The sequence below is a fragment of the Physella acuta genome, unplaced genomic scaffold (assembly GCF_028476545.2).
Source record: "Physella acuta isolate Inbredline_101_S28 unplaced genomic scaffold, ASM2847654v3 ptg000590l, whole genome shotgun sequence".
In the NCBI taxonomy this organism is placed as follows: domain Eukaryota; kingdom Metazoa; phylum Mollusca; class Gastropoda; family Physidae; genus Physella; species Physella acuta.
The window spans coordinates 672347-697958 of record NW_026732109.1 but is presented as its reverse complement, the minus strand read 5'-3'; the positions used below and the strand labels follow the sequence as shown (position 1 = coordinate 697958).

Here is a 25612-nt window from a genome sequence, read left to right as displayed (position 1 = left end):
TGCCATTTTCCTCTTTTACAAAATCATGTCATGTCCGCCCCTTCCCTCTACCCGCAATTATCTCCAGTCATTAGCCACGTACGTTTTTCAGTTTTACCAATTGAATCGTACAACCAACACTAATGTCCACATCACTCTATCCCCCTAACCTACTAAAACAAATTTAACTAAGTAATCTATGCTAAAACTACCTCTTAACATAAAAAAAAAATTATCCACACCGTCCCGTTGTAATTTATGTTAAACCAGACCCAACTGTGGCACCGAATTTGTTTAATTCTCGTCGTTCGCTGGCCTCTCTAAAGTCAACTCACGCTTGAGATGGTTAGGATAAAACTCAGATCAGTCAAGCCTTGAAAAGCTTTAAACGAAAACGCGAAATGTAATTACCCCAAAAATTTGTAACTAAAACGCGAAATGTAATTACCCCAAAAATTTTGAATTAACTAAAATTACCCTAAACCTCTCGATCATTGTGTAAAGTTTAGACAGGAACTGTATATATAGGACACTTTTTGGGTACATTTGTTTTACAGCAAGAAAATCTTAGAGGTACGTGGAGTTTTGTTTTCTTTTTTTTTGAGAATTCTTTCTCAAATACCGGACGTTTTTTTTCTCCATCATTTTGTTCTTATGTTAGAATATGTTTTTAGTTTTTGGTTTTTATATTATCTTATTCTAATATTTTAAGTTTAAAAACAATTTCCAGATCTATGTTTAGTACTTAATCTTATTAAAACATACTAAGTTTCTGAAAAAAAAATAGTTCTAAGCTTTGAACATTAACTTTTTGAAATATTTCAAGTTGGCCTACCAATAACACACACCTATTACACACACATACAACTAAAATAGAAACACCAACTATTTACCAGTTACAACACATTTTTTTTTTAATCCAGGGACTTTTACCTATGGGAATGTCTCGCTTACTATCAAGTATTTCGGTGCTTTGTCTTTTGAGTGGAATCGTGCAAGGTTAGTTTTTTAGTCAGATTTTTACATAATAATATATAACAATAGTTATATATATATATATATATATATATATATATATATATATATATATATATATATATATATATATATGTAATACATAGATGAAATTTAATAACTAAAAAAAAGAACATAAGAGAACGCCCACATCTCAAGCAAATGATGCTAGAATAGCCAGAGGCTATTGAAGCAAAGACACTAAAAGGCAGACTAAAATAAGAGTCAACGGCAATACTGCGTACAATAGGTTAACACTTTATACTTAATTATGTCTGAGGAAATGCCCTTCCAAAATAAAAAAAAAGACAACATTGTAATTACGAACGTAGAAGAACTTTTGTGTGGACATTCTGCACACATCACACGTGTACCAGTTGTGTCTCATAGACACCCTATACGATATAATTTTATACTATCCCGCCCCCCCCCACGCCTCTTACGATTTACTACCAATGCCCTTCCCCTTCACCTTATATAATTTACTATCCATGCCCTAACCCTTCGCCTGATAAGATTTATTATTTATGCCACCCCCTCACCTCATGGGATTTACCTTCCATGCCCCCCCCCCTCCCATCTCACCTCATACGATTTTTATCCATGCCCTTCACCCTCGCCTCCGAATGACTCTTCATGCCCACTTCCCGATTGCCTCATACGATTTATCATCCATACCCTTTTTACCAGCACCACCCCTATTTTATACCCTCTGAGTTTTATTTTCAATCACTAATCGGGTGGCCAAATTTTCGTTCAAATGTCAATGTAATATACTTTTTCCTTTAATATATTTAAAAACATTGTTATTAAAAGTTAATATTTAAAAGTTGCGCGCTTGAACGTAACGTGCTAGACATGTCTTGAGGTTTAAAGTTTCACACTAACATATTTAACTCCCACACTTTCTTTTTTTTTAACTCTTACCGTGCCAGCTAAAAATAATCATCATATTTTCAAATAGGTAAATAAGGTCAAATAGCTATGATGTGGTCAATAATTGGTCATAAAGGCACATAAAAATGTCAACGTATACCAATTGGCTAACAAAAACAAAGTTTTAATATTTGTCGGGTTAAGGAAATATATTACTTTTCGAATTAACCCTAACCTCAACAAACCAAAAGCAAAACACAAACATAAACCCAAACAAAAACACAAACATAAAACAAATGTAAACATAAACGCAAACACACACAAAAACACAAAACCAAACCCAGAAGCTAACGAAAACTTAAACACAAACACAAACGCCAAACGCATGTGAACGCAAACAAAAACGCAAACGCAAACAAAAACGCAAACACAAACATAAACGCAAAAATAACCGCAAACAAAAAAAAAACACACAAACATAATCTTAAACAAAAATGAAAAGACAAACGCATATGCAAACAAAAACACAACGCAAACACAAACACAAACTCAAATACAAAAGCAAACACAAACACAAAAACAAAGGCAAACACAAACGCAAACGCAAACACGTTCGGAATCGAAACTCACGTGTTAGTAGTCTACCTCTCTCCCGCTAGACTACGCCGTCCCCAACCTCGTCATACGAAAAAAATGATGTGGTCAGCACTATGCTGAGCCGCCTTTACCTTCACTAACGTGATTTAAGTATCCATCTGCGCTAGCTTGACTCAGGGACGTTCTACTGACTTGAACCCAGATTCGATCTATTTTTTGTAAATAGCTTGTAATGATCTGAACCTTCGACATACAACCAGGACAAACACGATGCAAGGCCGTGTCGGACATTGTCCTGCTGCTAGACGGCTCCTTCAACATCACCAACAGCCAGTTTGACCTGCTGCGGAAGTTCGCCTCAGACCTGACCAAGTCAATGGCTGTTGGACCAACAGACGCGCTGGTCAGTGCTGTTGTCTACAACAACGTGCCGCGGATCCAGTTCTACCTGAACAAGTTCAACGCTAACGAGCAGCTTGCAGAGGTGGGAACATATAATTCATTTATTAACTAATCATTAAGCCTACACACGCCTACACACAAACGCATTCGCAAAAACACACACAGATATGCTGAAAAACTCAAATATAGACACGTAGAGTCATAGACAGCCATACGTACACATTAAAGGTAACAACCAAGTCTGAAAATATTTATCTATATATAATAATTCTCTTCTGGGAGACGCTAGAAAACAAGTTGTAAGCGCGCCTTGCAGTCCCCTCTCTTCTTCACTAGGCATAAATCAACCTCCCCCACCCCCACATGGTCTGGTAAGCTGTGGTTCACGCTAAATGTTTACAATCGTAGAGCCGGGTTTAGTGACTCCTATTAGTGGCAGATAATTTAGTTTGAAACTATTTTAAACTTAGGGGAGGTAATTAAGAGGAGGCTGCTTTCACGGGGGGGGGGGGGTAGGGTAGTGGTTGGGGAAATGAGGGTGGGGGGGGGGTTATCGTCCTTAACAACCGACTGATAGTATTTTAAAGCAAATATTTTCAGTGGCAGCATTGGTACTGTCGAATTCACAAATTATGAATTACTGAAAAGCAGAAAATAAAACAACTAAATAGCGGCGTATGATACGCCGCGGGTCGGCTCGTATAAGATATTTTAACTGGAATGATCTCAAACTTTCAGGCTTTGCTGAGTGTCACCAGAGTATCGGCGAACGTGGCCACATTTCCCCACTTGGCTCTCAATACGATTTACTCGATTGGAGTTGTCGGCCCTGGAAGTCGGAAGTACGCTGCCAAAATTGCCATTCTTGTAGCAGCCACTACGTCCTTTAGGGCTATACAGAGTAAGACCGCTAATATATTGTGTTCGGTGGATTTTAAATTTAAAAAGTTAATTTAAAATTCAACCATGTTAATTTACTTAAAATAACCGGACTGGAAACTAGGAATTGTTGAACTTCATTACTGTATGCAAGGGCTGTCACCCTCGCCTTAAGTAGGTGGAAATGGATAGTCTGAATATTTTTTTCGAAACTGGTGTTCCATATGGCAGGCGAAGTAGAGTTAATCTGTTTCAGTGTTTTCGACAACTGAAGCTATAGTGGGGTTCAGCATTATGCCAAGCCGACCTATTTTTCTAACCCGAGTCAAGTACGCTACAGAGCTGGATAAACTCAGGAACAAACTACGAGATCCGAACCCGATACTTTCGGGCTAGAAGTCGACTACTCTGCCCTCTGAACACGTCGTAGTAGCTAAAATATGCACACATCAATTTCGCTGTATATTTATTATGTATTCATCGACAACACTTTTTATAGCTCGTAAACACTTTAATTTTATTTGAATTGAGTTTCAAAAACAATCCGGATGCATCATACATTACTAAAGACAGCCATTTAATTACCCACAATGCATTATAAACTTGTCTTGTAAAGCATAATTTTTGTGAGAATTAGGAGCTCAAACAACAACCCTCTTTAACCCTAACTTAGCCCATTAAGTATATTAATACCGACTCGATCTCTCTCTGAAACAGCTTCCAACTCAATAGCGCTGTTGAAGAAGAACGGCATCACCCTGTTGGTGGTAGCCATAGGCAAGCCGGCATACGACGAACTCAGTGCTTTTGTTGCCAGTCCACAGGACATCTTCGCTGTGCCCACTTTTGATGATCTCAAGAACATAAGAAGCCAAGTCGCTCTACGGACTTGTAAAGGTAGGCGTCTTGTGGTTATGCTGTATGTTGGCATTATTGCTCTCTTTCTGCCATTTATGTGTGTTCGCATCTTCTATTACAAATACACGTATCCCACGTACACACATCAGTCAGCAACCGAGTTTCTCCCGCTTGCAATTTTCATTATACAAATAGTTTTACATATTTCTGTACCTGTTATATTAATTTTATCATCTACAGTCAATCCGTTTTACGAAGAGAATGACGGTAAGTGTATGTTTTACTACTTATAAGGATGATACTTAGATGTTATCAGCTTATATTAGAATAGTTTATTTCATAAGAGATAGCTTCATAACAAGTAAAACAAAATAACTCTTTCTACTACTCGGACTTAGGTATACATTTTAACACATACATTTTATCTTCTAATTTTATTTCAAAGGACCGGTGGCTGTATTAAGTGAGTACAAATACTTATAGCTGTGCATCTTTTATACTCTTACTAAGATAATATCTATGTATTTTTTAAATATATAAAACTTAAAGCGTATTATTGGAAGTTAATCACTGTATAATCTTGTATAAAGTGTGATAAAATCGTGGTAATCTATGAAAATGGTTACAACACGACATACAATGAAAATAAAACCACAATGTTCCTAAGATGTTCAGCATATTATTTAACTTTTATTTAACCCCCACATCGCTGCCCAGAGCCGTGCAACACGTTTGCCGACATCGTCATCGCCATCGACTCCTCCAGGGACGTGGGCATCAACCTGTACAAGAAGGAGCTCCAGCTGGTCTCAGACCTGATCGCGCCCTTGACCCTGGGGCCGGACAAGGCGCGGTTCCACATCGTGTTGTACACCAACGTGGTGCAGAAAGTTCTAGACTTTAACACGTATTCCAGCATGACGGAGATCTCAAGGGTAAACAGGATATTATAGTTTTTACCCTTACCCTTAAGCTGTCCCTCACACTTACCTACACCCTTACCCTTAAGCTGTCCCTCGCCCGTACTGCCACCCAAAGGTCATACTAACCTATTACTATCCCCAATGTATGCTCAATCTTTTCGCATCTGAATTATTTTATCTAAATGGTTGAATTGATTACTAACGGGAGGGTGTAACGTAATGGGAGATGATTTACATGTTGGTAATTAATCTGTGGGTAATTGCGGGGATGGGACAGCCAATGGGTAACTGTAGTGTAGAGGCGGGTAATGTCTTGCTTAACTCTATCTTAACTAGAGCTATCATGCAATGTCAGCATTGTCCTTCATATGCATCCAGGGTTTAACTTCCTAGACCTTTGCATCTCACCGTCTCTGTTTAGGGTATGGTGGATGGTAAACAGACGTGTGGAGGGGTGGGGTGGGGGCGATGTTCTATTTAGATGAACTACTAGTCCAGTTTGTGCCACCAAATAGTATAAGTCAAATATATAAGTCAAATAACGAAGCGTGATAATTGAGTGTAAGTTGACATTAAACAGCCTAACATTGACAAAAGATAACAATGTTAACACCTTATGTATGACCTCAGGCCATCTTGAGCTCACCATACCTCCAAGGTCCCAAGGTTACCTACCAGGCTTTGAACTATCCCATCTTAAGAAAGATCTTTACACCTGCGCAAGGTTCTCGAATTGGTTCTAAACACGTTTTTGTCCTGGTGTCTGGGTCTAAATCGGACAATATGCAGCTCGGTAAGTTAGAAAAAAATTAGAAATTTCTTTGTTATGGCCAAATAACATCTGTTGCTGAGTAAGTTAGGGCTATATGCCATAGGTGATTAGAGCCACTTGAATTACTGGGTGTGTGATGGCCAACGTCATTTGTTTGTTATGTACGCTAGGGCCATTCGACATATGTTGGTCTGTGAATTAGGGCCTTACACACATTTATATCTGGGAAAATTTAAAGCCATAGAATATCATTTCTTGCTGGGTAGTTGCAGCCAAACGAGATATAAATATGGGGCTCTGTAAGTTAGGAACATATATTAGAGATAAGTGTCATCTGTAGTTGTGTAGATTCGAAGAATTTGTAATATTCTTAGTATTTAATTGAAAAGTATATGTTTTTCAATTACCGGTTTTTTAACTAAATTTTATATCATAAATGATAGCCCGAAAAAAATAATTTAATTAGTAATAAGATTCGTTAAGTCACGTGCATTTTATTGCATTTGTTTATTTTATTACTACTACCAGAAAAGTAGTTTTTGTTTTTGAAAATAGAATGATATAGCTTTTAAGGTTAGGTTCTGTAGATTCTGATATGTAATCAATATTCTACAAAGCAAATATCATTCTATTATAAACATTCGGTAAAATACATTTTTGTTTAACCCTTTCAAAGCCGTGAGGTTTGCAGACCGCCTAAAGGCCGACGGAGTTAAAGTGCTGACTGTGGGATTCTCTAACGCCAACGAGCAAGAGCTCAAGTTTATCGCCAGCACGCCAGAGGACGCTCTCATGGTGGAGGACATGGACACTGTCAAGAAGATCACCCCCATGTTGTCTAAAAAAATTTGCAGCGGTAAGTGTCGTTTTCTAATGGTTCAATAAACACCAAATATGAGCTGGCACATACACACATACATACACACACACTATATATATATATATATATATATATATATATATATATATATATATATATGTATGTGTATGTATATATATGTACTGCGTAATGTACTGCATTAACAATATGATTGTTTTTGTTTACCATGCATCAGTACGATTTAAAACGATACATTTTATATTTCAGCTGTAAATTCTATTGGAGGTAAGTGTGTTTTTCTAATCTTACTCTAAGTGAATTAAAAAAAAATGTAATACGTGAATATTTGTCTTTAGCTTATGTATCGAAAATTACAGTTCAGAAACATTTAACTATACCAGAAATGATGTTGTTCTAAAAATATCTAATAAAGTATCAACTGTGATCGGTTAGCGGCTTATGTAGGCCTTTCTGCTAACGCTACCGTTTACTTTACAATAACTGTATAAAAACAAAAGTAACATTATATTTCCAGGTAATACGGAGACTGAGGGTAAGAAAACTTGAAACATCTAATTTAGGCTTACGTTTATGTAATTACAGAGATTATAATCTATGCTAACTTATAGACATTTTTTAGTTCAATCTTTTAATTTAAATAATATATATATATATATATATATATATATATATATATATATATATATATATATATATATATATATATATATATATATATATATATATATATATATATATATACCACATGTAAAACAAATACTGATCCCTGTTTTTATTATTTTCATATCTCATTCCAGTCGGACCAGGTATGCAAATCATAAATTTCATAATCATCTTAGTGTTTGCTTTTTATAATTAGCTTTTGTTTCTGATGTAAAATAATGTATTTTAAACGAAATATGAAAACTCATATAGTTTTAAATTGTTTTTTAACAAAGAAATCAACTTCTAGAAAATCAAATGTTGAAAAATTCTTGACGGTTAATTTCTACGAACTTAGAGTCTTAAATACAAGAGAATATGCATTTATTTGAAAGATTTTAAAATTTTGTTTTTCCTGTTTCAGTTGACGAACAAGAGACTACAGGCGGCAATACTAATGGTAAGCCTTCCACAGTGGTCAGCTAACGATACACTTAATTTATACCGCAGGCTTTTGACATATGTTGCCATCATACTGCTTTAAAATATAACACATTAGCCCCAGTAAACAAAACTTTTTTTTCTAGAAAGCATACTTCACGACAAGAAAATTCTTTAACTTACCTTCCAAAAACAAAAACAATTGGTTCTTTTAAATTCATATTCAGAATCCGCTAGCCTTAGTTTCTTTCGTAAAAATACAAAACGTGACTTCACACATTATATTTTTTGTTTTCAGAGGCTTTACCCACACCACGTAAGTTGTTTTACACAGCAGATAAACATATATTTACATTTGTTTACTTCAGTAGATTCTACTACGTAATTTAAAGATTTAATCTTTCATGTAGGCCTATAATTTTAATTTAAATTGTAGTATTTTTACACAGTAAATAAACAGTTCTTTAAATTTGTTTACTTCAGTTGATTCAATGTCTAATATAATATGTAATTTTAAAATTTAATCTTTTTTAGATGCTTTCGATTTGAATTATAGGAATTTTTTAACATAAGACTTAAATTGTTTTATTCTATTTACAGACTTTCTTATTCAGTTTAACTTCCATCCGTGTGTAATTGTTGAATGTGATTAACCCAATTTATCCGCCCTGCTCCCCCACCCCTACAGCCCCCAAGCCCTGCCGTGTGAAGGCTGACATCATCTTCTGTCTCGACTCCTCTGGCAGCATTGGACGCGTCAACTACGACAAGCAGCTCAGGTTTGCTGCTGAGCTGGCCAGCAGTTTCCAGATTGGCGCCAAAGACACGTGTTTCGGTGCCGTTCTCTTCAGCTACGTGGCTTCAAAAATGTTTGACCTCAAAGACAATTTAAACCAGAAGTCTGTCGCCGAGGTACGGAGGTTTGCGGGAAAACGTGGTAGTTTGGTGGATGGAAACTTAGATGGAAAATGTGAATATTTGACATGCCATGATTTCATATTAAGAAATATTGATTAACAAAGTGTTGCGATTTAGTTGAAAGGCCACTTACGTTTAAATGTTTCTTATGTTTGGTTGTTATGTGTAGTTCATGGTATTCTATATATTTAGGCCTATGGGTTGTATAAAATGTTTGAAAGGGTACTGTCATGTTGTACAGTACGTCTTTTGGTAACTTAAATCTAACGCTGAGGGTGTTTTACATCAGCAGCGATGTCATGTCACATATCATGCTTTCATGTCCACCCATGACAAAGACTGTTGTCTCTGACATTTGAAATGTCAAGTCACATGTCATAATATCATGTATATCCATACAGTGTACTATTTGATATTTGAAATGTCATGTCATCCGCATAGCCTTTTTTCGAAATGTCATGCCGGTCATGATGCCCGGTCAAGCACATAGCCTTTTGTCTCTGATATTTGAAATGTCATGTCTGTCATGATGTCATGTCGTCCACAGAGCCTGTTGTCCCTGCCCTACATGAACAGCACGACAAACACGGACAAAGCTTTGAGCCTGATTGAAGAGGAGGGGATGTTTGAAGATTATTCCGGGGGTCGGAACGACGCCGCGAAGATCGTCATCCTTATCACAGACGGGCGGTCTAACAACCCCACTAAAAGTAAGTTGACTGTGTTACATTTCTGGGTGGTCTAACAACCCCAACAAGAGTAAACTGTCGTGTTTGACCCACCAAATGGTTGACTATGAAAAGACCCCACTTTATGTATCTCTGTTCTAGCCGCCGAGGCCGCCCAGAGCCTTAAAGACATGGACGTTGACGTCATCAGTATCGGCATCGGGAGGTTCGAGAGCGCCGAGTTGCAGGCGGTGGCCAGTGAGAAGCAGAACGTCTTCCAGGTGACCAGCTACCAGGTGCTGGACAAGATCAAAGAGCAGGTGGCGGCTCGCACCTGTCAAGGTGAGACTGCAGGAGGAAGTGAGACTGCTGAAATAGTGAGACTGCTGAAATAGTAGTGAGACTGCTGAAATAGTAGTGAGACTGCTGCAATAATGAGACCGCGTAAAGAGACTTGAGATTGTAGTGAGACTGCTGAAATAGTAGTGAGACTGCTGAAATGTTAGTGAGACTGCTGAAATGTTAGTGAGACTGCTGAAATAGTAGTGAGACTTCCGAAATAGTAGTGAGACTGTTGAAATAGTAGTGAGACTGCTGAAATAGTAGTGAGACTGTTGAAATAGTAGTGAGACTGCTGAAATAGTGAGACTACTAAAATAGTAGTGAGACAGATGAAATAGTAGCGAGACTGCTGAAATAGTAGTGAGACTGCTGAAATAGTGAGAGTGGTGAAATAGTAGTGAAACTACTAAAATAGTAGTGAGACTGCTGAAATAGTAGTGATGCTGCTGAAATATGTCGAGAGTGTGGTGATGTAAAATGTTTCAGGGGTGTGTGTGTGTGCAACAAATTACTTTATGTGTGTACCTTGATTATTTTATTGTTACACCGTGTTGTTACCAAGTTTTACAATGTGTGTGTTGATCATGCACGGAGTGAACGAATTCAAAAAGGGAGGCAATTGATCGAGTGACGTGAAGTATGTTGTGAAGCGGTGTATAAGGATAATCAATGTGGAGAAGGCTGTTGACAGTTGTAGATGCGTATGAGTGACAGTGCTTCGGGGTGATGAACACATGTTGTGTGTAGAGGCCAGTGTTTACGAGGTAGAGGAGAGAAGTTCGGCTAAGTAGACATTGTTAATTCAAATCACTACCTCTTTGGACGCCAGAAAACACATATTACAGTTGAGGTTGTTCAATTACGAGATTGTTGACTTGAGTTGTCGCTGACTTTTCGGTGACTTTAAACTAAAGTGTTGACCGTATTTATTGAATTGAAAACCCAGTAATTCTTTCCTTTTTTTCAACCAGTTCCCAAACAAGGCTAGATCTACCCCTAAAATATGCTACCTCACATGGTAGCCTTCAGCGCCAGAAAAATGAAGAGGAATAATTTTGTGAATGATAGCCTGATGGATCTTTTTGATTCAAATGTTAGACAATGATATAAAAGTTAAATTTAAATATTAAACAAAAAATGCCCATAAAACGTATACTATTGTTGTTTTTCTTTATTATAACATTTGCCTACTATATTCCTTTAACAAAAAAAGCAATCAATTGAAAGGTTATGATAGTTGACTTAAAATGAGAAACGAACGTTAGCTTTACCGGCAAATGATGTTGTTGTGATGGTCAGATTATAACAAAATTATTCGTTGCATTTGACACAAGATGTCAGGATATATAAAGGCTGGTAGAAATATGTGTCGCTATTGCCAATGACAATTTTCAAATATATGAATCTTAGAAAGGCGCAAAGCTGTTCAGATAAACAAAAATTAATCTGCAATGATATACGATCAATCTCATTGTCATGTAAGGTTATCATAAGGAACATCCGAGAGTGATCTAGAGATTAGCTTAAGACAACGCTAGCTTACAAAATATTTCAAAGACTTTAATATCTATTTGATATTTTAGTTTGAAATACACCTAAATATTAAAACATAAAAAATATAAATACCTTTTATAATAATAAGCTTTTTAAGTGCACCGAATTAAAACGTGCTGTCAACGGTAAAAGCGTTGGTTGCTCATAAAAAGTCTAACGCATTTTCACAAACGATGCTTTTCTTTTACTTAACAAATCTAGTCGGTTCTATTTTCTCTTTTGTAGTACATTGTTTAGCTCTTTATTAGCAAGTATTTCATTCTTGTTTTGTTTGATGAAATAAAACTAAGAGTAAACAGGTGTGCTTGTTTACAGCACACGTACCGGGCCAGTCAAAGAGTGGTTAATTAGCACAACGTGGCTAGACCCAGCGAACAGAACCCAATTAAACACCACTCGCTCCTGTCGTGCGTGATATTTAAACAAATTTTAAAGTGTGACATGAAAATTTGTGCTCGCTCAACAAAAATATGTCCACAAATTCAGTGAGGGATAAGTGGTTGTAAGTTGTTTACAATCCGACACAGTCTGTTGTATAAGTAGGAAGACAACAGCTGGCGTATCGTTTAGTAATGTTGGAGGATAAAAGGTCTTTTAGTGGGTGAAAGAAGGTCATTTAGAGGCTTCTAGAAGGTCCTTTGATTTATGAAGGTCATATAGATATGATTATTTAGTTGTTGTGATGAGGTTATTTAGAACTTACTAGGCTACATATGCAACTAGATCGAATTTTTACACCCGAAAATCACTCAAGCTGTGTATCCAATACTGACAAAGTATAGCACCATTACGAGTGGCCTAAATAACCCGTAAGTTTTTAGTTCGAATCCGTAGAACGTTCCTGAGTCCAACCAGCTCTGATTTATAACTAACTCATGTCAGGGGAAATAGTGCTGACCACACTTTATGCAGAGGTCAATTAAACAGATGAACTCTACTTCATCTGATCTGCCCCATGTGTCTGGGGAACGAACGGGAAAAGATTATGATTGACAATTATATTGACCCACTACTTACCCAGTATTAACTCTATATTGACCCACTACTTACCCAGTATTAACTCTCTATTGACCAAGTATTTACCCAGTATTGAGCTGAAAAAGTCTTAAAATAAAGCACACGTTGGTGAGACGCCATACATTTTAGGGTCGTTGTCTATCTAGGTTACACTTTACAAATTAATTACTGTAATTAAGACAACCGTACAGACACATGCACTCTTTCCTACTTCAAGCCTAAGCATTCTTCAACGATAAAATCTAAAGCATTAATATGTTTACGTCAAACAAAAGTAGTAAACATCTGAATCATTAATATGTTTACGTTCATCAAATGCTAGATTTATTCAACATGTGACCATTTTTTAAATTTCCTCTTTGTTGTTTAAATCTGTTGCAATATCGTGTTAATTTAAACTATATTGTAAAAATCTGAACATTATAATCAACTGTGAGACCGCATATTTTAAAGTACAAAAGACATTGAAAAATCGGTTTTAACGTCTTAGAAAACTTAGACACGTTATGTTTATACATAGCTGATAGACAACCAAAACGAATTGTCAGGTCGGCTTTACAAAAAGCTACGTATTAAGGTGATCAACTACGTCACAGTTTAACAAAATAAATTATGCAAACACCTGTTTGAGGTCTATTGCATCTATAACAGTTTACACGAACTCAACTTTCGAGGCATTAGTCAGCTTTAAAATGTGCTAACATCTGTGCTCAACAGACGCTTCACATCAGAGAGACGGACTTGAAAGATATGTAAATGTTTGCTTTCACGATTCGTTAAATCTCTTCCTAAAGTCCAACAAAATGAACAAAATACAGTGGTCTAAGCTAATAATTAGCTAATTACAAATCAACAAAAACAAGGCAATAAAGTACATTGTTCAGCTTTCTATTTAAGTTGAGAAGGTTGTTACTGTTGTTATCATTTGATGCTTGCTTCTTCTTTATGGTAAGATATAAAGTAAGCGCTTACCCCATTAATGTGGTAAGATATAAACTAAATGCTTACCCAATTAATGTGGTAAAATTTAAACTTGACGCTTACCCCATTAATGTGGTAGGATTTAAACTAAACGCTTACCCCATTAATGTGGTAGGATTTAAACTAAACGCTTACCCCATTAATGTGGTCAGATATAATCTTGACTTAAACGCCATTATTGTGGGGCGGCGTGGCCTAGCGGTAGAGCGCAAGAATGCTAATCCGCAAGTTGGGTACCTAATTAACGTTAGAGAGAGAAAAACGGCTGGGCATAGTGCTGAGAAAACTATCCCTTCATTTATCACAGGAACAGGTGAACTCTACTTCACTTGCCCCATGGGCCCGTAAGTTCGACAAGGGCCTTTACCTTTATTTTTACTTACCCCGTTACTGTGGTAAGATTTAATCTTTGCGATTACCCAGTTATTTTAATAAGATTTAAACAACCATCTCAAATCCACGATGTTAGTTTGCTCGTATGAGACCGAAATCAGAAAAATGCTAATGAATTCATTTCCCTGTGTTGTTTTATGTTTTACTGATATTCTAGTTGTTAAGGGCCATCTTTACATTTTACGCGAAGGTACTCTTTTAATGTTAGTAGCTGGAACTCTCAAACAATCCTTACAGCAAACACAACAATTAATATTCAACAAAACAGCAGCCAATATGTCGTTAACTATTTTATTTAGAGCAAGTTTCAAGTCTCGGTTCTGGTATTTGAACTAAAAACATTGGCAAGAAACATAAATTTATTAAACACATTCAGTTTGAGATTCTAGTTAACTGACCTACTTAGTTATTAAAAATATCAAATTATTCTAAGTCATGTTATTACCTAGTAGCCTGTTAAGACGTGTAAATGACAATATTTTCTTTCAGGTGTTTGATCAAATGTTAAAAATGATTCGATTATCGCTCCAAGTGCTAATTTTGGTTATAATAATCAATCAGTCCACTGGTGCTGTTGTAGGTAAGTCAATTCAGCAACATTTATAAACTCAATGTATATTAAATAACAAGAATAGGAATCTTTTATATATATATATATATATATATATATATATATATATATATATATATATATATATATATATATATATATTGCAACTAAACAGAGAAAGTGAACTGCAATGCTGTTGCTGATATTGAGTTCCTGATGGACGGTTCCTTTAGTATAAAGAAAAACCAGTTTATTTTGATGCGGAGGTTTGTCGCGGATCTGACCAGGAAATTTAACATCGGTCGCGACAAGGTTCAGTTTGGGGCGACGGTTTTCAACGACATCCCCAGGAAGGTCTTTTCCCTCAAACGTTACGTCAACAACGATAATCTCGCTAAGGTATGTCCCATAGCGTCTAAAACGCTAATCTTGCTAAGGTAGGTCCCATTGTGCAACACCGTTAATATCGCTAAGAAAAAAACGCTAAACTAGGTCCTATCGTATCAACAAGGTAGGTCAATACAGTACGTTTTTACAAGCTTTTATTTAACTCACTTCCTCTGTCTGTCGACAGTCTGTCGTCAGTCTGTCTAGATCGAAACGCCGGAGCGAAAATTCGGACTCTTCTACTTGACCGATGGGATTCACATTTGGCACGTGGGTCAAGACATGAAGACAATGCAATCTGAAATTAAATTTGACTTAATTGGATGCCTAATTATTTTTTTATGAATTAATTAAAATTTGGACCGAATTAGTAGGCATGCCTATCCAACCACTGTACTGAAAAAAAATTCATAAAAAAACGTTTTAATAACAAGCTTTTATGTAATAATGCACTAAAAAGTAGAAAATAAAGTATAGACTACTATTTAAATAACTATAAAGAAAAGCGTGGGTCACTTTAGTATCTATTGGATACCTTTATTAAAGTTAAGGAAGACATCCACGCTTTTCTTTCTAGTTATTTAAATAGTAGTCTATAATTTATTTTCTACTTTTTAGTGCATTATTACATAAAAGCTTTTTATTAAAACGTTTTTTTATGAATTTTTTTTATCACTACACTCAGCATGAATTGTTATTAGGATAAAAAACCAGAAAGTTTATGAATACATGATCATTTTGTTCACGACAGTATTTATCTGATTAATTAATTTATATGATCTATTTCAGAGGCGTAGCGATCCTTCCCGGCGCCCGGGGACAAACTTTCAATTCGGCGCCCCCCTCAGGAGCAAATTTTCAATTTGCACCCCCCCCCCCCCTCAAACTTTTGATTTGCACCCCCCTCAACTTTTCGATTTGCATCCCCCCTTCAAACTTTCGATTTGCACCCCCCCCCCTCAACGTTTTGATTTGCACCCCCCCCCCCCCCCCGCCCCTCAAACTACAAAAATGCAGCTAAAATAACATTTTATCTGATCTATTTTGTATCAACTAGTTTCAAATATTTGGCAACGGTTAGAATTTCTTAGCTTAGAACTAAACCATTATGTGTCCCCCAGGCGCTGTTAAATACAAGAAGAATCATCAGAAAGCACGTGACGATGACTCACCTTGCCCTCAATTTCGTGACGAAGGCGTCACTGTTCGGCGCGGCAGAGGGTGGGAGAAGTCACGCGACTAAGATCATTATTCTTCTCAGTGATGGGAACTCATCCAAGAGAGACCTGAGTATGTTGGTTTACATTTTTTAGTTCATTTACATGGGACGGTGTGGTCTAGCTTTAGAGCACACGCTCGCTATCATGAAAGTCACGTGTTCGGGCACATAGGTCGTCCCGTGGATTGAACCTCAATAAATTTCATAACAACAAAGCTGACTTGATACACTCAAAATCTTGATTGTCACATGCAAATTGCCGTTTTTAACTCGTATTCTCTCTTTTGTGTGGTTATAAATCGAAACGGGCGAGCGAAATTTCGAGCACTTCTAATGGCCGATTCGTTTCAAAGTTGATAAGTGAATAAAGACTTGAAGACAATGCAATATGACATTAAATTTGTCTTAATCGGATGACCAATTATTTTTTTACGAATTAATTAAAGTTTTCTGAAATTAGTAGGCTGTCCTTCTACTACTGTCCTAATACACAACTATTTAAATTACTATAATGAAAAGTTATTAGTAATGGTATAAACAAGATAATATAGTGAACCTCGGATTTATTAAGGTTATTGAAATAGTAGTGTATTAATATATTTTGAAAGAAAATCATAAATTTTCTCCTTTTAATGCATTATTACATAAATGCTTGTTATTAAAACGTTTTTTTCATGCAATAAAAAAGAAAATTATTAAAGCACATATTTACAATGATTTTGATTTAAAATTTGATATAATTTGGTATTAAATTGAAGATTACTGTAGAGGGAGCTCATGTAAATAACGTACACATGTCTATTTTTAGCTCTCAAGGCAGCGAACCGCTTAAAGAAAAGTGGGATCAAAATTTTGACGGTCGCCATTGGGAAAGCGTCGTACGGCGAACTGCGACAGGTTGCCAGTAGCGACAGGGACGTGTTCACGGCGGCCAACTTTGAGGCTCTGGGAAACATCAGGAATCAACTGGCGGAGCGGACCTGTCGAAGTGAGGCTTATTTTTGAGGGGGTGGTGTGTGGGCTTACCTTTAAATGTGAGGCTTATTTGTGAGGGGGCGGTGTGGGCGTACCTTTATACGTGAGGCTTATTAGTGAGGGGGCGATGTGGGCTTACCTTTCTACGTGAGGGGGTTGGTGTGGGGTTACCTCCATACGTGACGCTTATTTCCGAAGGGGATGGTGTGGGCTTACCTAAATACATGAGGCTTATTTGTGAGGGGGTTGATGTTGTCTTACCTCTTTACATGAAGCTTATTTGTGAAGGGGATGTGGGTTTGCTCCCAGTCTTTAATACTTTAAAGTTCTAATACATATTATATTAACGTTTGAAATGGTGATCGTAAGCGTACTTAATCTAACACAAACACTATTTAATTTCAGTTCCTGCTGAAGAAGACAGTAAGTACTTTTGCAAACTTGTCTTAAGACACAGGCTAGTAGATATTTCATTTTAGTAGCCACGCGTATATCTAAATCTGAAGCTATCTTTTCTAAAAGATACTGCTTTATAAAATTAGAACATTTTTATTAAATCAGAAAGTACTCATTCATACTTAAATTATTTTTCTTTTTAAATATATTCTATTCCTTTTTTTTCTTATTTCCTTAGACAAGCCAGTAATACTTGGTATGTATATTTAATTTTTAGAAATTGCCATTGCTATTATTTTAAGCACAAGCAATAATTCAAAATTTATTTGAAGTTACATAAATATAAAAATATTTGTAAATATGCAGCTTTTAAATTAAATTTCAAAACACTGTTGTTTCCTACTGAATGTGTAGTCATTTGACTATTGAACATCCAACCTCCCCAGAGCCTTGCCCAGGTATTGTCGACATAGTAGCTGTAGTGGACGGCTCCTCCAGCGTGGGTAGGGAGAACTTCAAGAAACAGCTGGAGTTTGTGGCTGCCCTGACCAAACCTTTCACGTTCGGGGCCTCTAACGGTGCACGTATTGCTGCCCTTGTCTTCAGTAGTGAAGTCAGGTTTTTGTTTGGCTTGAATACTTACTCAAGCCAAGCTGAAATATCACAGGTAAAACACGGAGACATCACTTATATGTAAAATAAATTTAGGCAACTTTTTATGTTTTACGTCGCTGATAATATTGAAGGCTTTCTAAACTATTCTTAAGGCGATAAAAGTTCTCCTATTTTACAGACTATTTTTATTTTGGCTACAATTTGTGGACCATTCTCATATTCTCCATCTTTCGGTCATGTATTGAAGGCTATTCTCATAAATCTTCAAATCTCGGTTATGTATTGTAGTAAATTTTCATAAATCTCCAAATCTCGTTAACGTATTTCAGTCTATTCTCATTTTCTCCATCATTTGGCCATGTCTTACAGGCCATTCACATAACTCTCCAAGCCTCTGACATGCATTTTAGGCTATTCTCAAGGCTCCATTCATTGAAGGCGGAACTAAAACTTACAAGGCCCTGAACTACATTGCAAACAAGAAAATATTCGACCCCTCCAACGGCGGTCGACCAAATGCAAGGAAAATTGTTTTCGTACTCACGGATGGCAAATCTGACAGCATGCCAACAAGTTAGTTGCTTCAGACATTTACACATATACTGGTAGGCCGTACATATTAGTTGATGTTCAAATATCTACCTGATGTTAATGTACATGTAGATAACGGGATCTGAGAACCAGATTAACTGTACTTTATCTGCTCATATGCCCGTCAGGTCTAAAAAAATCTTACAACTATTTTTTTTATAAACAGCGAAAAAGGCACATTTAATATTTAGCAAGTTTTTTACTTATTCACTTTCCGATTTAACTTTTACAAGCCATTTGAATTGTTCCTGTTTTATTTTATCTAACTAGTATTGTAAGTCATAGTGTATGTTTTTTTTTAATCCAAGTTGTATTGTAAGTCACACTGGATTTTTAAAAAAATATCTAACTGGTGATGTACGTCAAACTATATTTTATTCTAACGTCAAACTGTATTTACTTTCTCTAACCGGTGCTTTAAATCAAACTGTATTTACTTTCTCTAACCGGTGCTTTAAGTCAAACTGTATTTACTTTCTCTAACTGGTGCTTTAAGTCAAGCTGTATTTATTTTATCTAACTGTTGTGTGAACTTTTTTTGCCCAGCGGTCCAGGCAGCGGACCGCCTGAAGAAGCAGGGTGTGACGATAATCGCTGTCGGTGTCAGCAAGTCGAACGTGCAAGAGCTCAAGTTTATCGCCAGCAGTGGAGAGTACGTGCTCAGGGCAGACAACCACGAGCTGCTCAACAAAATCAAAAGGGTCGCCTCCCAGCAGATCTGCGACGGTACGTTTACACATTTACATGATTTGGTGAGATACATACAATAATTCTATAATTCATTGCTAATGAAATTTGTACTTTATTTATTTAAACTAAATGGCTACAGTTTCACCGCTATAGAATAGTGAATATAAAATTATATCACCGAGAAAACCTGTGTTAAATTATATTTGTCCGTTGAATGTAATTATTTGATATACTCAACTAAAGAAAATTTAACATAGATATTCCAAACTAATACACATTTTTTTTTTAAATTATTATCTACAGCTGTTACTAAGGATGACGGTAAGAAAACTAAACATTTTCTTAGTTGATTCAAGTTATATACGTGCAAAAGATATGAAAAAAAAATGATTAATTTAAATAACTGTTGAATAACTGTTGAATCAAACACAATATTGTTACTCAAAATGTTCTATACTACTAAAATGAAACCAGAAAATATCGACTGTTAAAAGTGACTCTATTTTTTATTTCAGAAGATGATGATGCAGGTGTTGAACGTAAGTAGATGGTCGTGCTAGCTTACATAGCAAAAAAAAAGAATTTTAATTTCCAGCCAAAGTCAAATACTGTGTATAATTCCAGAAAAGTTTTGATAAATAAAAATCAATTACAATTTAGATATGTTGCGTATTTGTTAGACTCACAAGTGTGAGATGTTTGTTGTCCTTTACTGCATTACCTCGACTAAATAAATACTTTTTTTTGTTACAGCTGGACCAGGTAAAACAACAAAACACTTTCTTGTTTTTAAAGTTTTTATTAAAGTTCAAAACTCGTTAACGTATTACATAAATAAACTCAGTCTTGTGTTGCTTAAAATTAAAAACTGTTTTTACACATGAATATATAAGCCATACAGTTGACTTACTTTCCCAAAACATTTTTCTATAGACGTAACCCCACCTGATTATCCAGGTAAGTTTTTATACATTATTACCCGAATTATTCAAAAATGATTAAAACATTACTATAATTTCACTGTAAAGGTTGATTTTATTAAAGCTTACGTTTTGAATTAATATCAACTATACTTCAAATCTCTATGTTTTTTTTCTATAATTTGTTTCACAAAATATTTTTTCAGATAACGACGAAAACCCTGCGCCACGTAAGTTAACATTAACTTTAAAAAATGCAAATTATACTTGAAACTTAGATATAAATAATATGCGCACGAAAGTCACGCATAAACACACACTCACACATGCACACACATTACTAATTCCTTGGAAAAAAAATACAGTTAATAAACAATGATTTTAAGAAATCTATAGATTTACACTAACACAATTTTCATTTTTGCGCTTATTTCATAATAATGTTTACAAAAATTTTTTTTTGTTATAAGAAATATTAAAAACGTTCCATTTTTATTTTTTTCAGCTGTCGTGCCGACAATCCCACGTAATAATAATAACTTATTGCAATTTTTAAAAATAAGTATACATATTATTGTTTAATTTTAATAACTAAAATAAATTAACAAGGAAATTTCAACTAATGTAGAATTAAAGTCAAATTTTTCAGTTTAATATTAAAATAATGTATTTGCTAAAATCTGATTGATGACTATAAGTTTCTTGTTTTCAAACGAATTATGAACGCTCACGACATGAACATGTTTACAGCACCACCAAAGCCCTGCCCAGCCAAGGCCGATATCCTGTTTGTTCTGGACTCCTCTGGCAGCATTGGCCCGGTCAACTACCAGAAACAGCGACAGTTCGCCGCGGAGGTGGCCAGCAACTTCCCCTTTGGGGAGGACGGCGCCCGTTTCGCTTGTATCATCTTCAGCTACCTGGCCGAAAAAATGTTTGACTTCCAAGACAAACTCGACTCCAAGTCTGTCACAGAGGTAATAAGCAACGTGGTCTCAAAAAAAATTAGTGGACATTAGGTTAGATGAAATAGATTGTATCTGTTTGTGCGAACATAACTTTTAAAGAAATAGGATGTTCTGGTCAATGCCACACTCTATTAAATTTCCCTCAAATTCAGATACGTTTATGATGGGATAGAGTAGAAGACTGTAACCTAACGCTGGACTTTTCGGTTAGCAGTCGTACGCTCTATCGCCACACCATACCATACCACGTTCACATTCTGATTCATTGTTTCATCGGTAGTGTGTATTTTTTTAATCGATATTTTAAACCATCCACAATGCTTGTTGTCGCTTCACAGTTTCATTGCTAAAACGCTTTTTTCCGCTTCAGAGTATAATTCCTACAACACCTGATATTTCACAGGAAAATTCATACAATGCGTGATGTCGTTTTACATTAATCTTCCTACACCACTTGCTGCTGCTGTTTGTAATTCTTAGTGTGGTTGATGTTTTTTCAGAGTTTACTGTCTCTACCGTACATGAACAGCACCACCAACACAGATAAGGCACTGCGACTTGTGCTAGAGGAAGAGATGTTTGAGGAGGGTTCTGGGGGGAGGGACGATGCCAGCAAACTGATCGTCTTCATGACCGACGGCAGGTCTAGGAACACCACAGCCAGTAAGTAACAAATTGACGGTAGAATTTAATTTCTCACAACGGTGATAGTCTCATGTTCTAGTGAAAAGCTTTAGAAGTTAAACTTGGGATAGCACACGATTGCTGACCTGCAAGTCCCACGATCGGACCTCCAGGAAAACAAGGCTCGCGTGCTGGGGACGGTAATCGATCTTGGAGAGAAAATTGCAAAATGAAAAAAAAAACAGCTGACATGTAGTTATTTGTTGTGTTGGTAAAAACTAAGGAAGTAAACCTAGAAAGAAAAGCAGCCTGAAGTTGGAGTCAACAGACCATATGGTGTATAACATATTGACGCATTATACTAAACTGTGTTCGTTGATAGCCGCAACGATAATATAATTATCAGCAAATAAGAAGAAGATAGCTTAATAAGGGTCAGATCATCAAGTCAGTGGATAAAATTAACATCGCCTCGTCGATACCTTTAGCCTTAAAGATAAACTTCTTTAAAGGTTAGCAAATTCTATGTGTGCAATAAATGAAATTCTCAGAGATAGAAAAATAGACTGAAGACCCTTTTCAACTTAATATCTGTTTGATAAGAGAAAATAAGACTCTCACATTAATTCCACTAGTTAATTTAACCTAACGAGGCCATTTCATCCATCTGGTAAGATTTGTACTATAGGCTATAAGAAACTGAGAGCTGTTTAATGACTTGAATCAAACGCTAAAAGTTAACCCATCACAAACTTTTGTTTCCAATCCAATCGTATGACGAGAAATCCTTCATTTGTTTCAGCAATTGAAGCGGCCCAACAGATAAAAGACGACGGGATCGCCATTATCTCTATCGGCATCGGCCAGGCAGTGAAGGAAGAACTGGAGGGTGTGGCCAGTGACAAGAGGAACGTCTTCCAGGTGGCCAGCTTTGAGGCTTTAAGCAAGATCAAGCAGGAGGTGGCCAATCGCGCGTGTCAAGGTGAGTGGATAGGCCGTGTGGTAAAGGAAGGGATGAGTAGGTAGGCCGTGTGCTAAAGGAGGGGGTGAGTAGGTAGGCCGTGTGCTAAAGGAGGGGGTGAGTAGGAAGGGATGAGTAGGTAGGCCGTGTGCTAAAGGAGGGGGTAAGTAGATAGGCCGTGTGCTAAAGGAAGGGGTGGTTAGGTAAGCCGTGTGCTAAAGGAGGGGGTGAGTAGGTAGGCCTTGTGCTAAAGGAGGGGGTGAGTAGGTAGGCCGTGTGGTAAAGGAGGGGGTGAGTAGATAGGCCGTGTGCTAAAGGAGGGGGTGAGTAGATAGGCCGTGTACTAAAGGAGGGTGTGAGTAGGTAGGCCATGTGCTAAAGGAGGGAGTGAGTAGGTAGGCCGTGTACTAAAGGAGGGGGTGAGTAGGTAGGCCATGTGCTAAAGGAGGGAGTGAGTAGGTAGGCCGTGTGCTAAAACAGGGGGTGAGTAGGAAGGGATGAGTAGGTAGGCCGTGTACTAAAGGAGGGGGTGAGTAGGTAGGCTGAGTAGTTAAGGGTCGAAGGTCGACTTCTGTGGTCCAGGTTGTGTCCATTGACTGATTTGGCTAAGGGGTCGGCGTGGTCGAGTCGGTAAAGCTCATGTTTGCTAAACAGTTAAGTCTCGAGTTCGAACCCTTGGGCAAATGGGGACAGACACTCTTCTAAGAGAGACAACTGCAAAATAAAACAACTGTTGCCTTGTAGTTTGTTCTTGGTTGGACAAAGGCTACGGAAGCAAATCCAAAAAGAAAAGCAGGTTGAAATCTTAGTCAATGGCCTCAATGACGCATAACCAATTGACACGTATACTTAATTGCGTTGGAGGGGATCCCTTCCATTACTAAAATTAAGAACGAAGAAGAAGAAGAAGAAAAAGACTGATATGGTTGAAAAACATGTACATAAGTCTCTACTGTTAATTCTGTACTAATTTGTTGTCTTAGGTCTATTACCAACAGATCATGCAAGTCGCTACACGAAATAAACGTTAACGCAGTCATTTTTGTAAATAAGATTATAGATTGTTATACAACCTACTACATTAATATAACCATGTGTATCAAGATTATCTATCTCTACTGACATCTTTTCTTTTTACTCTAGTCCACAAGGAGCCACGACGGGCTAAAGCGTCCGACAACTCGGATGAGTAAACTACAAAAGTCGTCATATGTCTGTTTAATCAAATACAACGGTAGAGCTGATCATTTAAACAAATTCAACAAATTATACAAGTGTTTATTCTTAAAATAAAACTTAACTGAATAAATATATATTCTTCTGATATTTTCGTCTTGCTTTGTATTTTGTACACTATTTATCTGTGTTAAACTTAGCGGAGCAGTGGAGAAATAGCTTTCTGTTATTGTTTTAATGTCGAAGTGAAAATAAATCGGTAGTGATCTCCCCTAAACTTTCTCGAATATTCTTATATAAAACAACAGGGGATGGTAACTGGGGATATTGTTATGATCTTTAATCCATTTTAAATACTGAAACTTTTAAAAATAGAATAGAATCTCAGTAAAAAACAATTGCGCACCAAGCGAACGCCTAATAAAGGTGTGTATAATAGTGCGCAATAGTATTAGTACTTTATAAATTTACATTAGTTTTTTGAGAAATCGGAAGTAGCGTAAAGTACTACTTCCGGTCAACGGAAATTACTCAAAATTTAACAGAAGGTAGAGAATTAGATCTTTTACTTACATGTGAAATTTCATTTATCTATCTGAAATAGTACTCAAGTTATAGGCTTTTGAAAAATTCAAAGTAGAAAAAGTACCACTTCCGGTTATCCGAAATCGCTCAAAAGTTGATACGGATCTACGATTTTGATATAATACTTGTATATGAAATTTCATCAACCTAGCTGTAACGGTACTCAAGTTATCGTGTTTACACACGGACACACACACACACACACACACACACACACACACGGACACACAGACATACGGACAAGATTGCAAAATTATGTTTTTCCGTATCAGTGAGATGTAAAACGTCGAGATTTGCAAAAATCTCGATTTTTTTTTTTGCACGATTACAAGACTTTCTCTATACTTCGTATATACGAGAAAGTAAAAATAGATAACTGAAAATACATTATTTTAATAAATTAGACCTCACATATACCAACACAGACTCTCTCTCCAAGTACTGATTACCATAATATACAAAGGGTCCTTAATCCACAAATAAGTCAGCGACCCTCGTATAAAAACATTGACCGCACCATTCATCTTGAACTATCAAAAAAACTTACATATTGTTTATACACCTTATTTATTTTAGTGCCTGTCAATGTCATTTACGCTCACAACAATCTCGAGTTCAAAAACATTTGTTAAAATAATTTAATGCTCCTCTTATTTCCCATTTCTTATTACAAATAGTAACATTTACATTTAATTTAAATGTATGATATCTTATTGTACTAAATCGAGGGATGATTGCATTTTTTTCGAAAAACAAACATTCAAAATAATATTGCAGAATTAGTTAAATCTGGTAAAATAAAAAATATATTTTCCCACCCTTTGTCATACAAGACTAAAACATTCCACGTGCATTCAG

At 36.4% G+C, this 25612-nt stretch overlaps 1 protein-coding gene across 1 annotated transcript; it reads left to right on the top strand.

Moving 5' to 3' along the window:
* Window positions 1–467: 467 nt before the first annotated feature.
* Window positions 468–24317, top strand: LOC131947245 (collagen alpha-6(VI) chain-like). The gene is made up of 36 exons (XM_059308392.1): window positions 468–552; window positions 903–978; window positions 2727–2950; window positions 3607–3769; window positions 4465–4644; window positions 4846–4872; window positions 5051–5068; window positions 5323–5540; window positions 6159–6321; window positions 6977–7156; window positions 7388–7405; window positions 7656–7673; window positions 7939–7947; window positions 8208–8243; window positions 8913–9136; window positions 9690–9852; window positions 9973–10187; window positions 13621–13671; window positions 14587–14677; window positions 14823–15046; window positions 16156–16324; window positions 17062–17241; window positions 17634–17651; window positions 17863–17880; window positions 18071–18291; window positions 18650–18812; window positions 19377–19556; window positions 19824–19841; window positions 20036–20059; window positions 20454–20477; window positions 20647–20670; window positions 20946–20966; window positions 21191–21417; window positions 21909–22071; window positions 22835–23014; window positions 24137–24317. Exons 2-36 carry the CDS (start codon window positions 915–917, stop codon window positions 24184–24186), a joined length of 3966 nt encoding a protein of 1321 aa, XP_059164375.1. The 5' UTR covers window positions 468–552; window positions 903–914; the 3' UTR covers window positions 24187–24317.
* The last annotated feature ends 1295 nt before the right edge of the window (window positions 24318–25612 follow it).